The 12,174-nt window shown below is 42.8% G+C and overlaps 3 protein-coding genes across 3 annotated transcripts; all 3 read left to right on the plus strand.

Annotated features, from left to right (window-relative positions):
- The first annotated feature begins 3,869 nt into the window (after positions 1-3,869).
- Positions 3,870-7,960, plus strand: LOC119560955. The gene is made up of 5 exons (XM_037874703.1): positions 3,870-5,253; positions 5,368-6,018; positions 6,075-6,207; positions 6,263-7,605; positions 7,666-7,960. The coding sequence occupies exons 1-5, from the start codon at positions 4,023-4,025 to the stop codon at positions 7,833-7,835; spliced, it is 3,528 nt and encodes a 1,175-aa protein (XP_037730631.1). The 5' UTR covers positions 3,870-4,022; the 3' UTR covers positions 7,836-7,960.
- Positions 7,961-8,150: 190 nt separating this feature from the next.
- Positions 8,151-9,499, plus strand: LOC119561372 (chymotrypsin-2). The gene is made up of 2 exons (XM_037875060.1): positions 8,151-8,826; positions 9,207-9,499. Exons 1-2 carry the CDS (start codon positions 8,161-8,163, stop codon positions 9,414-9,416), a joined length of 876 nt encoding a protein of 291 aa, XP_037730988.1. The 5' UTR covers positions 8,151-8,160; the 3' UTR covers positions 9,417-9,499.
- Positions 9,500-9,709: 210 nt separating this feature from the next.
- On the plus strand, positions 9,710-11,568 carry LOC119563334 (FAM172 family protein homolog CG10038). Its single transcript, XM_037876679.1, has 6 exons — positions 9,710-9,839; positions 9,921-10,003; positions 10,062-10,177; positions 10,329-10,516; positions 10,868-11,126; positions 11,185-11,568. Exons 2-6 carry the CDS (start codon positions 9,928-9,930, stop codon positions 11,467-11,469), a joined length of 924 nt encoding a protein of 307 aa, XP_037732607.1. The 5' UTR covers positions 9,710-9,839; positions 9,921-9,927; the 3' UTR covers positions 11,470-11,568.
- Positions 11,569-12,174: the final 606 nt, after the last annotated feature.

Below are 12,174 nucleotides of genomic sequence, written 5' to 3' on the forward strand. Positions count from 1 at the left end.
GAAAAAGGTTTATTCGATTTCTAGTTTTGTTTTGGGCAAGTTAACCACTTGTTTATAATGTTTAATAATATATTATTTGATTTTAGTTTACCCTTACCTTGACTTTTTTTTTTGATTCAGAAATGGTAAGTTAAATAAGGAAGTCTACTTTTCCAAGCTGAAAATTGTATACCCTTTTAAAGAAAAAAACATGAATTAGTTTAAATGATGTAAAGGGTTTATGAATAACTCATTTCTTCGGTATATATATTTTGAAGGCTAATGTAACCTTAAATATTATATTATTTAACAGTGAATTTCATAAAAATTTATGAAAATTAAGAACGGTATGAAACTAAAGTGCAAAGTTAAAGCTAGCCTACTTTAAAATCTCAAAAAAATATGAGATAACGCCAAGCTAACTTCTGAGTATGTGTTCGAGAAGATAAGCCTAATATTTTTAAAGAGGAGTATCGACCGTATATTTTTTAGGGCACATGGAAAATGGACTCTTCGACTGCGCCTGCTTTGCATGCAATCTTGAATGTTAAGTGGCCGAAATGGTGCTTTAAAGGGGCGTTCGGTGGGTGATAGGCGGTGGCTCTTTAGCTTGCGCATCATTTTGCACCACTTTGCTTTGAATGGTCGTTGAATGGATTGGCCTAACTCCCATCTAATTAGCTACACAAACACGCCACGACTTGAGCCAAAATCTTTTTTGGCACGGAAATTTCGATTTTTCTCTTTTTTTTTGTGGTGCGTCTCCTGTCTCTTTGCATAAATAAATGCATTTTGTGCTATTGTTTGCTTTGTTTCAGAAATATATATGTATTTGCCAGTGCTTTTGTCGTTTTGTTCATTGCGTAATCTAAGCTGAAGTGTTGATCAACAATTTAAGTCGATTGAACTCCGCAAGTGACATATAAATTTAAAAATACATTTTTATAAATAATAAGTTCTATCTGTATTTTAAGAGCTATGTTTTGGTTTTGGGAATTCACCATTTTACATGTGTATTTTATAAAAACATTACGTAATACAGTCATAAATAGCCAGAAGAAATATCCAAACACACTTGTTATTGCATAAGCATAAGAAATGATGCCGGCCCATCTGCATTATTTTCTCCATACAGCACAGCTTGGGACCCAGATCAAGGTCAGCCGCGATGAGTACGAAAATTTCACCAGTTGGAAGTGAAGAGTAAGCCCGAAAACCACGAAAACCCAACAACCCAAACCCAATTCACGCATTTCAACATGATCGCCTCGATAAGTTTTGACTCCTCTTCTCCTCTTATTTTTTACATCTCCACCTCACGTGCAGCCAAGCATGTCGACCCTACAAAACCCAAAATATCAGTTGGAAAAAATAAAGGTTTTCGCCGCCGTTAAATCGCACTTTATGGCAATTGGTTAAACGGCAAAAGTTACACGAAGGCAGGTGTCGCTCATTACCTGACACATGTATCTCGTGGGATATGCGGATTATGCTGAGAGCAAAGCCGCGCCTATTTTCGAGGAATTTCAAATTTTTTTTAGAGATTTTACTTTCAAGTGAAATTATTATAACCATAACCAATTGTGATAAAAACAAAATGCTTAGCCCAAATTTGTATTTACATTTTGCTTAATTTTTTTTGAGAATAGCTGACTGTCAAGCAATTCACACATTTACAATTACAAACTGTCTGGGAAACTCCAAATGTTTTACATTGAGAAATTCCAGATATGAAATTTGAAATTTATGGTTAGCAACGTGCAATGTTTAACAACAAAGACCAATAAAAATTAAAAAAAATTAGGCAATCCGTTTACATGGTCAGCACGTATTTATTTAAGTCATCTTTTGGGCAAGCATAATTTATTTAATTTGTGTAAGCTCGCAGCGTTACATGAAAAATATTATCATCATAATTTAATGATAATTTTTTGGGTAATATTTATGTGATAAGGAACCGGGAACTGGGCCCAACTGCCAAGAGTCGCGAGGCCTATTCGAAAATTACCGCATCGCATACCCACATATTTACGCAATGAGTTCCCAGACGGGATCGGGAAGGGGATAACTTATGGTACTGCGACCGAGATGAGACCGGGGCCTGGCCAATTTGTCGATGAGTTGGGTAAATATTAAAGGAGAAAGTGCCGCCGTCAGTGGGGCCAAAAGTTTTGTACTTGCGTTGTTTTTCTTTTTCGGAAATATTTTTGCACAAGTTACATATTGTTTAATTATTTGCACAAAAAGAGAGTGAGCTCAGGTGCAGTCGTCCCAATTTCATCAAGTGCCGATAATTTATGCAAATATGTTCACTAATAGTTATGCAAACGGACATTTAGCCATGTTTATTCATTTGGATTTCCCTTCGAGTGGCCTCTCAATGTCAGTTTTGGACTGCCCAAAATCAAAACCGAAATTATTCGGCTTAGCAACGACAATTATTCAAGTTATTTAATATTTATGTCAGCTGCACATGACAATAAAAACATTTTATAATTAAAATTTGCTTTATGCTCCAGCCGTGATTTGATTTCAAATATTAGCATTCCACTGGATCAAAGTCAGCACTATTTGATATTGAATCCGTGTTAATTTCGCAAACACTCTCAAGATCTAGGTGAACATGTTGACCCATAGACCTTGTTCATAGGATTGTTACTAGAAAAAACAACAGGAAGTATCTAATAGTCAAGTGTCCATGCCATGGATTCTTGACTGATATCTTCTGATACAATATATTTTGTCTATGGCATCTAATAAAATCTACAGAACTTGAACTTCTTTTTGGTCATTGGTGTAAGTGAAATTTTGTGAATCTTGTTGAAACAGGATTTATGTTTTTTTCGTACGATATTGAAGTAATGTTTCAGTTGCATTGCAATATTAAGAATTCTTGTATGCATTATTTCCCTCACATATTGTAAATTAGAGGCCAAGGCTCTATATATACTTTTTTTTGGCGGATGACCAAGCAGCAGGCGCCACACAGTCAACATTTTATGATGTTTCTTGCATGCTAATGACCAGGTGGAAAATTTTAATTACAATCTACTACAAACGTTTATTTCAGCACACGCACTCCTCCTTAAACTGTGGAAACAATGTTGAAACACATAATTCCAGAAGCATTTTCGTATTTCGTTTTTGGTTAACTTTTTGCAAGGTGTCTGTCTTTTGGCGAACGTGGTGACATGTAAGCCCATAGGTGTACATTAATTGCATTTCAAATAGGTTTTTGATGGCCTTGGGAACTGCGGTGTGCCGGCACGTGATCCTTTTTCGCCGAGCCGGGGAAATTTATGGGACGCTCACTTCGCTGAGATGCATAAACGCAAAAATTACTTGCACAATTTAAATAAAGAAAAAGGGTTTTTAGAAAATTCCGAAAAATTATTCTGAACTGACAGAGGTTAAGTTTCTTATTTACTGATGTCAGATTTAAAGAAACCATCATGTTACGAATGCTTTTTGCAATGTCAAAAGAATTGGAGTTTATCAACCAAGAATGTAAGAAAATCAATTTTATATATAAAATTCAAATTCAACCTGCAAATTTGAATTTTTTGAGCGAGTTGGCAGCTTAAGCGATATCCCAATTGGAACTATCGATAGCACCGTCTGTTTTTGGTAGTTTTGGTATTAAAATATGGTATTAAATAGGTATATTTTATGAAGCACACACTTACATACCTTTAAAATTTAATTAATGTCTAGCCTTTTTAAAATGAGGGTATTATTCCTTTGTAATAACAATTACAATATAAATATAGATTTTAGTCAGGTAAAATAAAATATTCGAATAGCCCTTTCACATCTGTGATTATAACGTGGGTTTTTCGAAAATCGATTAACGGGCACACTGGTCGCATAAAAACTATCGATAGATTGGACTGATATCGAAGAAGAAGACTTATTAGACGGAAATTTCGCGTCGGTTTTTTTTATTATTATTTCGTCACAAGCACAGTGAGCGTTTCCAGAAACCCACTGAAAAACCAATATAGCTACGTTTCGCTGAGCGACGAAAGGCAAAAAGTATTGCCATGGGCCGCCGCTGCTGCGTGGCCAACTGTCCGTCGACGTCGCGTCTGCTGGAGCACCACGGCGTGACCTACCACTCTTTCCCCCTGGACCCCATCATCCGGGCCATCTGGATCAAGAACTCCCGCATCAGCCTGGAGCGCCAGATCACTAAAAGCGTCCTGGTCTGCTCGCGCCACTTCCGCCGCCTGGACTTCAACACGATCCGCAATGGCAAGTATTTGCTCAAGCCGCGCGTCTTCCCCACCGTCTTTCCGTGGGGCAAGATGGACTCGGCGGAGATCGAGGCGGATCACCGGGCGCTGCAGCACGCCAGCGTGGAGGGCGCGACTGGGGCCCCGGGAACTGCACAGTCATCGGCCAACGAGGATGTGATCAAGGCCACGGTGGACCAAATAGTGGCGCAAATCCTGGCGGAAACAGCCGAACGCAAGGCCACCGAGGAAGCCAAAGCTGAAAAGGCGGAGGAGGAGGCAAAGACGACCTCTAAAGATGACGGTGAGGATGCCACCAAGGCAGCTGCAGAGGAACCCCCAGCTGCTCCTGGACCCTCCTCAGTCGTTGAGGCTACTGTCCCGCCTGCAGGCTCCGCCTCCAATTCCAACTCCCCACTTCCCGGCACTCCACCCAAGTACAGCAACCCACACAACCTGACCATCGGCGCCCGCTTGGAGGCCCTCAGTGTGGAGGGCAACTGGTTGCCCGCCCGCATCGTGGAAGTCAACGAGACGGAGCAGACGCTCCTAGTGCGCTTTGAGCGCAACCACAAGCTAAAGGTGTCGCCCTCGACGAGCGGCAGCTTCCAGGAATGGATGGCCATCAAGTCAGAGCGGCTGAGGCAGCGCCTCAGCACCCGAGTGCTGCCCGTCTTCGAGTTGGACGAGAAGTGCATGGCCCGCTGGTCGGGGCCGCGAAAGTTCCCGGGCACCATTCGCAAGCTGCTGGGCAACGACACCTACGAGGTGCTCTTCGACGATGGCTACATCAAGAACGTGCGCGCCGTGCATATGAACAAGATGCCAAAGCAGCTGCCCGCTGTCCAGGCAACAGATGATGTGGCGTCCAAAGCGCCGACTCCTGTGGGAACCCCAGTTCCTGCTGCACCTTTGGTTCCAAAGAGAGCCAGCACGGGCAGCGTGAGCGGAGCCAGCGGATCGTCAAGCAACAAAAAGAGCAAGAGCGCCCCACAGCGTAGGGATTGGCCCCTGTTGGATATGGCCAGTTTGGACATAGGTACGTTTGGCAAGTATACAATCTTAGGTTATAAATTAATTGAGCTTCACGTATTTTTATAAACAGCAGTCAAAAATATAAAACAATTAACATTCTGCTTTCTATACCTAACAGCTTCCTTAGGCCTCCCAGAGATACCGCACGACGGAGAGTGGACTTGTCATTGGGTAAATGACCAGCCGATTGGAACCGAGGGCTTTCTGATTGTGGGCGAGCACCAGAAACCCACTGTAATCGTGCAGGACTGGCGACTGCCTCCTGGCTGGATAAAGCACATGTATCAGCGCTCTAACGTGCTTGGCAAGTGGGACGTTATTCTGGTCTCGCCCAGCGGCAAGCGTTTCCGATCCAAGTCCGACCTAAAACTTTTCCTGGAGTCACAGGACCTAGTATACAACCCGGATGTGTACGACTTTAGCATCCACCGGCGCCGGGCCAAGGACATCAACGCCTATGTCTATACTCACGACTACAATCCGCAGCCACCGCCGAAGCCCAGGCCCATGGACACATCCATGGATTCCAGTCTGGACAAGAGCAACACAACGCAACCCTCGTTACCTTCGACCCCGATGCCGGTGAAAGAAAGCCAGTACATGGAAGCACCGGTTGCCTCGCTTATGCCGCCAGCAGAGCTAATGTCCCCACAGGCTCAGCTTACCGATGAGGCAAAGGCCAAGAAAACCCCAGAACTTCTGGAAGCCATTGAGGGAGGTGCTGCCCAACCGTTGTCAGGAGATCCTCCCCTGGTTGAGAATGGCTTTGGTAAGCAAAGATAAATTTTTTAACGATTCTTGTTAATCAATTATTACATGATTCAGCTTTAATTGGCGGTTTAAAAGTGCAACTCCAGGATAACCTGTATGTGTGCCCTCGCGAAGATTGTGGCAAGACGTATCGCAAAGAAGACTTTCTGCTCATCCACATGCGGCATTACCACAAGGAATTTGCCGAGTAAGTACCTCATATGCAAGGCAATCGAGAGATTAAACATACTTTGACTTCGCAGATACGTGAGCCACTGCCCAAAGATGCAGGAACTGGCGGTCAAACGCACACACCCCTCGTCCATCGAGCAGGGCGATGCGGTGCCCAAGAACCAAATACCAAACCAGCAATTCTTTGCCAAGTTGCACCAGCAGGATCTGCAGCAGTCGCGGTCGTTTAAACGTCAGACGCTCTCAACTTCGGGTACATCACCTGGAACGCCGGGAACACCATCTGGGATATCGCCTTCTAAGACCCTGTTGTCTCCCAAGATGGAGCCACCGAGCACGATAACGCCATCTGCTGAGGGTGGCATTAATCAGGAAGATGTTTCTCTGGAGGCTGGAGCTGCCGTCTCATTAAATCCGGCCTTAAGTCGCTCCTGCAAGCGTGCTCGCTATTCGCCAACAAAGCGCCCATCTGGCTCGCGGAAAAGCAACCGTCAGCGCTCTCAGCGTCGCGGCAATTTGACGGACAGCCCGGCTGGTCAGACTTTGAACGAAGACGCTGAGGAGACGCGGCAATCCTTTAACACCCCGACACCCGATGCACGCAGCGATTCGAAAAAACGTCGCGTTGGTGCCGCTGCAACTCCCATTAGCTCCATTGACTCACCAGCCACGGCAGATTCGGTATCCACGCCCTCATCTAATGACCAGGCGGATATTAACGCAGCTCTTGCACCGCCTCCTGCTGATCCTCTAAATAAGGCACCGCAGTACATTAAGGAGAACGGTGAACTGATACGAATTGTCCGAATGCGGCAGGAGGAGATCATTAATTGCATCTGCGAGTACGGAGAAGAGGACGGTCTAATGATCCAGTGCGAGTTATGTCTGTGCTGGCAGCATGGCGCCTGCAACGGAATTGTAAAAGAGTCTGATGTGCCAGACAAGTATGTGTGCTACATTTGTCGAAATCCACAGAGGGGAAGGGACTCCATGAGATTCAAGCATGACCAGGACTGGCTGTTCGAAGGCAAGCTGCCAGTGGCCGCGTACCACACTTCCAATCCACAGTCCACCAAGCAATTTGATATCTTAAAGCGCTCGCACACGCTGACCGGAAATTTGCTCGACGCCAAGCGATCAATGCACTCGCTGCTTGTGAAGATCAATATCGCACGCAATCGCTGTCACCCAAAGCTTTATTTGTGGGCTAAGAAGTGGGACGAGGACAACGTGGACGCCTCTGCCTTGACGCCAGTGAAGCGTCCGAAGTTGGAGCATCCTGACCTTCCGAACGTTCCGCAACCAGAGGCAGCCATCGACCCAGAGGAGTGCCAGTACCGCCTTATTGAGCATGTGAAGGTGCAGCAATCTTTGGTCCTTAATCGACTCAATGACATTGAGGCAGAAATGGATGGTGAGTATACCAAAGCTTAATGATATCTAAGAGATTGTATTAATTCCTAATTCCTTTTAGAACTTGAAAAGGAGGATAGCCTGGAGGACTTAAAAGATGGGGACATCTCCACCACCAAAGAGGCGCTTGCCACTTTCATCAAGGAGCTGGAGACAATGAAGCGCCTTGCCAAGATTAACCAAGTGGCAAATCGGAAGCAGAGCCTTAAAGACTCTGCCACTAACCAGTAACTTAGTCATTTATTACGTTAACAAAGTGTTAAAAGTAAATCCATTTCCATTAACTGCGAATTAATATTGCTGGGTCGCCTGTAGAGTTTTCAATAATAAAATGATAAATAGTTTTTGAATTGCTATTTCTGGATCTGTTTTCAAATGTTACTCCTCTTTATTAAGTTGCTGAATATAATACCACTTTTAATCCGAGTAAAAACCGCTTATATTTTTAGCTAAGCAAGAGTACAGAAAATTATAATTTCATGGTTTTTTAGTTAGAAAAACTGCTGTAGAAAGCTAGACCTAGCCATGGTATTCAAACCGGGACGTGGTCGCAGTCATGTGTCTTTTGAGATCTCTTTGCCTGGCATCTTTGTTCACCGTGCTGTCAGCCGGCCAGGATACGGTTTCCGACTCCCCAACTACGGTTATTGACGCCCCAGAGACGAGCACGCCTCTGGTGGCAAAGTCAATTCTTAACCGCTCTCGCTATCCTTATGTCGTCTCCATCGGTACCAACACCAAAGGATATTACAAGCACCTCTGTGTCGGCGTGATAATTTCGAATGAATTCTTGCTTACTGCGGCCCACTGCATTAAAAGACTGCCGAACCAGAAACAGGCAAAAAAGTTTGTAGCCGGTGGCGACGATTTTCTCGGCAGCCGGAAGCAAACCCGGTTCTTCGTCGTCCAAGTGCAGTGGCATCCCCAGTTTAAGTTGCTCGGCGGCCACGATATTGCCGTGGTCAGGGTCTATCCGAAATTTCCGCTCGATGATAAGCGATTCCGAAGTATTAAATTCAAGAGCAAACCGAGAACGGACAGTGGCGAGAAGGTTTCTATGCTTGGCTGGGGACGGGCGACTGTCGGCAGGATCAAAAAGATCCAGGAGACCCCCTTCAAGACAATGCGAAACGATATGTGTAAGCAGAAGCACCGATTCGTATTCCTAACCAAAACTGACATCTGTGCCTTGCACTTAAAAGGACCTCAAGGCGCCTGTGACGTAAGTTGATCGAATTTGTATATATTTCGAAAAATGATAATCGAATAGCACACAGAAATCTCTGTGGGCTAATTAAAAAGGGTCCCCGAGGAGAAAGTATATTCTCATTGTGGTCAAATTTCGGAATGAAAATTAAACTTTTCCAAGAACTATTAACTAACAAGAACTATTTGCTTATCATTTAAAAATCCTTCTAGTTTAAATTTTGTAATTTTTCCCTAGAACTCGTTTATTGAAAGTGCTTTTCAATAGAATTTTCAAATCGAAAAACCTAAAAATCTTACTGAAGTAAATTAACATTTCACAACTTAAAAACTGTTTAGATGATTATTATTGAAAGATACAGTTTCTTATGATCTTTAAAAAAATTTGTGTTCCAGGGAGACTCGGGAGCCCCCTTGATGGATGTGGCAAATGAAAGGCTCGTTGGCTTGCTTTCGTATGGTAAAAAAGCCTGCACACCATTTCAGCCGTATGCTTTTACTCGTGTCAGCGATTATTCGAAGTGGATTCAGCAAGCTATGGACTATATGGACACAGTTATAAGTGTAGCTAATCGAACTATTTGGAAAGATACGGGCAAGGGTTAATCTGTGATTGTGATTGTTATTTTTATATTCAAACTATAAAAAGCAACACATATTTTTTAAATAAAAAGATAGTTTTTATTGAATAATTTCGTTTTCCATTTAAAATTAAGCTAAAAATTGTGCTATATTTTAAACATAACTATATCTGAAGTAGTTGGGGAATAGTTACATTTTTCTTAATAAGTGAGAACAAGTTAAATGGTTCTCCATGATGCAGATGCACACGTAGTGTGAAGTAAGCTTTAATCGGTTTCACATTTGCGCCGATACTTCTATTCGTGCTATCGATATAAGCTTTGTGCCCTATAGGTGGCGCGGTTATGGTACTCCATCTCTAGACGGTCTTTATCAGCACAAATCAAAACAAAACGCGAGCAACAATTGTGTATAAATAAGAGACTTTTGGAGCCGCATTCTTATTCCGTAAGTGTCCGCTGGAGTAGAAGTCCACCTGATTAAAATGTATTCCAAGGGTATAGATCCTAAACGTCGCTCTTCTTCTAGCAACACGATGCAGAACTTACCGGCCAGGAATTCTGAGCAGGCTGCACTCCAGTTAAAGAAATTTGGGTACGCCTTTGATGAAGGTAAGTGATGTTCAAATATCATCGCTATGATGATTACAATTTCGATATTCTCCTGCAGAAGGAGTTCTGCGCAAAATCGATACCGCGACAGGCGAGCCCGGCAAGGAGCCCTATTCCTATAACGTCAAAGGCGATCCCGACGAAAACGAGAGGCACTACCAGAATGTGGCAAAAGTATGTACCGGAATTCTTCATAAATGTGAAGGGATTGGCATCTTTTCTTAATCCTCGGATTCCACATAACTATTTTTATCTTTAAGAAATTAATTGGTAATTTTTTGGTTACATTCCAATATAATATCATTTTGTTTTCATTTTTGGTTAGCAAATCCCGGAAATTGTCTATGATCTGTTGGAGAAAAACGGCCTTAGCCGCACCTACATTCCCTCCGGCGAGGCTGAAGAGCGCTCAACGTTCGTCTTTTCCCAACCGTCGAAGCTGTTGCAGTCCAAGAAGCTGCTAGTCCTCATTCATGGTTGTGGATTCGTTAATGCAGGACAATGGGCCAGAAGGTGTGTATGATCCCATTTCAAAATCATTACATTTTTTGTAATCAAATTTTTGAAACACTTTCATTTTTTTAAACCCTAAAAAAAAATGCTAAACCTTTATAACCGTCAACTGAGTAAAACTTTGAATAGATTTAAAATCATTTGGACAATCAATTTAGAGATTAGAATTTTCGTTTATTAGCTCTTGGGGAAAAACTACAGCACGTAATGTTTCCCCTAGGACAGCAAACCATTAAGTAAATTAAGCTCTAGGGCATGGCGAGGCATATTGCATTTATTGATTACTCAAGATCTAAATTTTAAAAGAATTTTATTAGTTGTATTTTTGATCATAAAAATGTTTCCATTCAGTTTAATTATTAACAACTCGATGGACCACGGCTCGCAGCTTCCTTACGTGCGAGAGGCGCAGAAGCTCGGGTACGATTTGCTCATTACCAATGCTAATGATTGTACGCGATTCTACAATGGAAAAGAGAATCCCATCAAAGGCGTGGAAAACTCCAAAGCACACATGAAATATGTTTGGGAAAATATAGTAATGCCCTCAAAACCGGAGAGTGTGGCAATTGTGGCTCACAGCTATGGTGGCTGTCTCACTCTGGGTCTGGTAAGGAGACCAAATTAAAGATACATTTCAGTATCATATTATTGTTTTACCTTATTAGGTGAAGAGCCATTCGAAATTCTTTAAGGAATCTGTTTTTGCCATTGCCTTTACCGATGCGGCTATGGGATGTCCCCAGGCGGAGAACGGAGATTACCTGTCCAAAGTGGCCTGCGATTGGGTCGCCAGCAGCTTACCCTTGGACACTCCCGTCGCTCAGTCAAATAAAAGCATCCGGAAGGTTTCTGCTGGACACACCAAACACGAGTGGACTTCGAACTCGGCCATCGATTCTGTATTTCAGTTTATAGAGGAAAAGTATGAGCAGCGGACGAATAAGAAGTGACAGCCTCTGGTGAACTTGTGAAAGAATTTTTGTACTCCCCATATTTAGTACATCTCTTGGAGATGTGAATATAAATTATATTTTTACCGCCTGCACACATCTGACACTGATCCCTTTTCTCAGAGGACAAACACAAACTATCGATTTGCAATGCATAAATCAACCGAGTGGACGCTGTCCGTACATGTCACTAACACTTACATCAGGGCAATTTAATTTGATTTTCGGCACTTTGGCACATTCCGTTTGAGTTAATCATATTGATGGCTGATGTATTGGCAGCGATAAAACAAAAGTCTCCCGCTTGGCTTATCAGTTCGGTAAAAAACCAGCTTCCGGACCAAAACAAATTCCCTTAACGACGGTCGGATAAGGAAGGGCTGTCAACTTGGCAGCTGCGTCAAATTCCTTGGGGTTGCCTCTACAGACCGCTTTCCATGGGATGTTTACCCCTGCTGCCCAGGGCTTTTCTCTGGTCCATATCGTTTAACTAAGTGCGTCATAAAAAGTGGCTGGACTGGCTTTTTCTCTACTCAATGTAGATAGTTATTGAGGATTGCCTTGTATAGGTGATGTAGAAAAATAATATAGAGATCTGTAGAGGTGTTTAGAATTTAAAACTACTTTTGAATAGTTTTTCATCTGAAATCTTGTTCCAAAGCTAAAAGTTAGTGCAGTAATGAAAGGTGGTCAGCTGATTAATTA

The sequence above is a fragment of the Drosophila subpulchrella genome, chromosome 3R (assembly GCF_014743375.2).
Source record: "Drosophila subpulchrella strain 33 F10 #4 breed RU33 chromosome 3R, RU_Dsub_v1.1 Primary Assembly, whole genome shotgun sequence".
Classification (NCBI taxonomy): Eukaryota; Metazoa; Arthropoda; class Insecta; order Diptera; family Drosophilidae; genus Drosophila; species Drosophila subpulchrella.

Excerpts from the sequence above, each read along its gene's own strand:
- LOC119561372 (XM_037875060.1), top strand. The coding sequence starts at position 8,161 with ATGTGTCTTTTGAGATCTCTTTGCCTGGCATCTTTGTTCACCGTGCTG. Across the intron at positions 8,827-9,206 it reads GACCTCAAGGCGCCTGTGAC|GGAGACTCGGGAGCCCCCTT; the intron begins GTAAGTTGATCG and ends TTTGTGTTCCAG.
- LOC119563334 (XM_037876679.1), top strand. The coding sequence starts at position 9,928 with ATGCAGAACTTACCGGCCAGGAATTCTGAGCAGGCTGCACTCCAGTTA. Across the intron at positions 10,178-10,328 it reads ACTACCAGAATGTGGCAAAA|CAAATCCCGGAAATTGTCTA; the intron begins GTATGTACCGGA and ends ATTTTTGGTTAG. Across the intron at positions 10,517-10,867 it reads GCAGGACAATGGGCCAGAAG|TTTAATTATTAACAACTCGA; the intron begins GTGTGTATGATC and ends GTTTCCATTCAG.
- LOC119560955 (XM_037874703.1), top strand. The coding sequence starts at position 4,023 with ATGGGCCGCCGCTGCTGCGTGGCCAACTGTCCGTCGACGTCGCGTCTG. Across the intron at positions 6,208-6,262 it reads TACCACAAGGAATTTGCCGA|ATACGTGAGCCACTGCCCAA; the intron begins GTAAGTACCTCA and ends TTGACTTCGCAG. Across the intron at positions 7,606-7,665 it reads CATTGAGGCAGAAATGGATG|AACTTGAAAAGGAGGATAGC; the intron begins GTGAGTATACCA and ends AATTCCTTTTAG.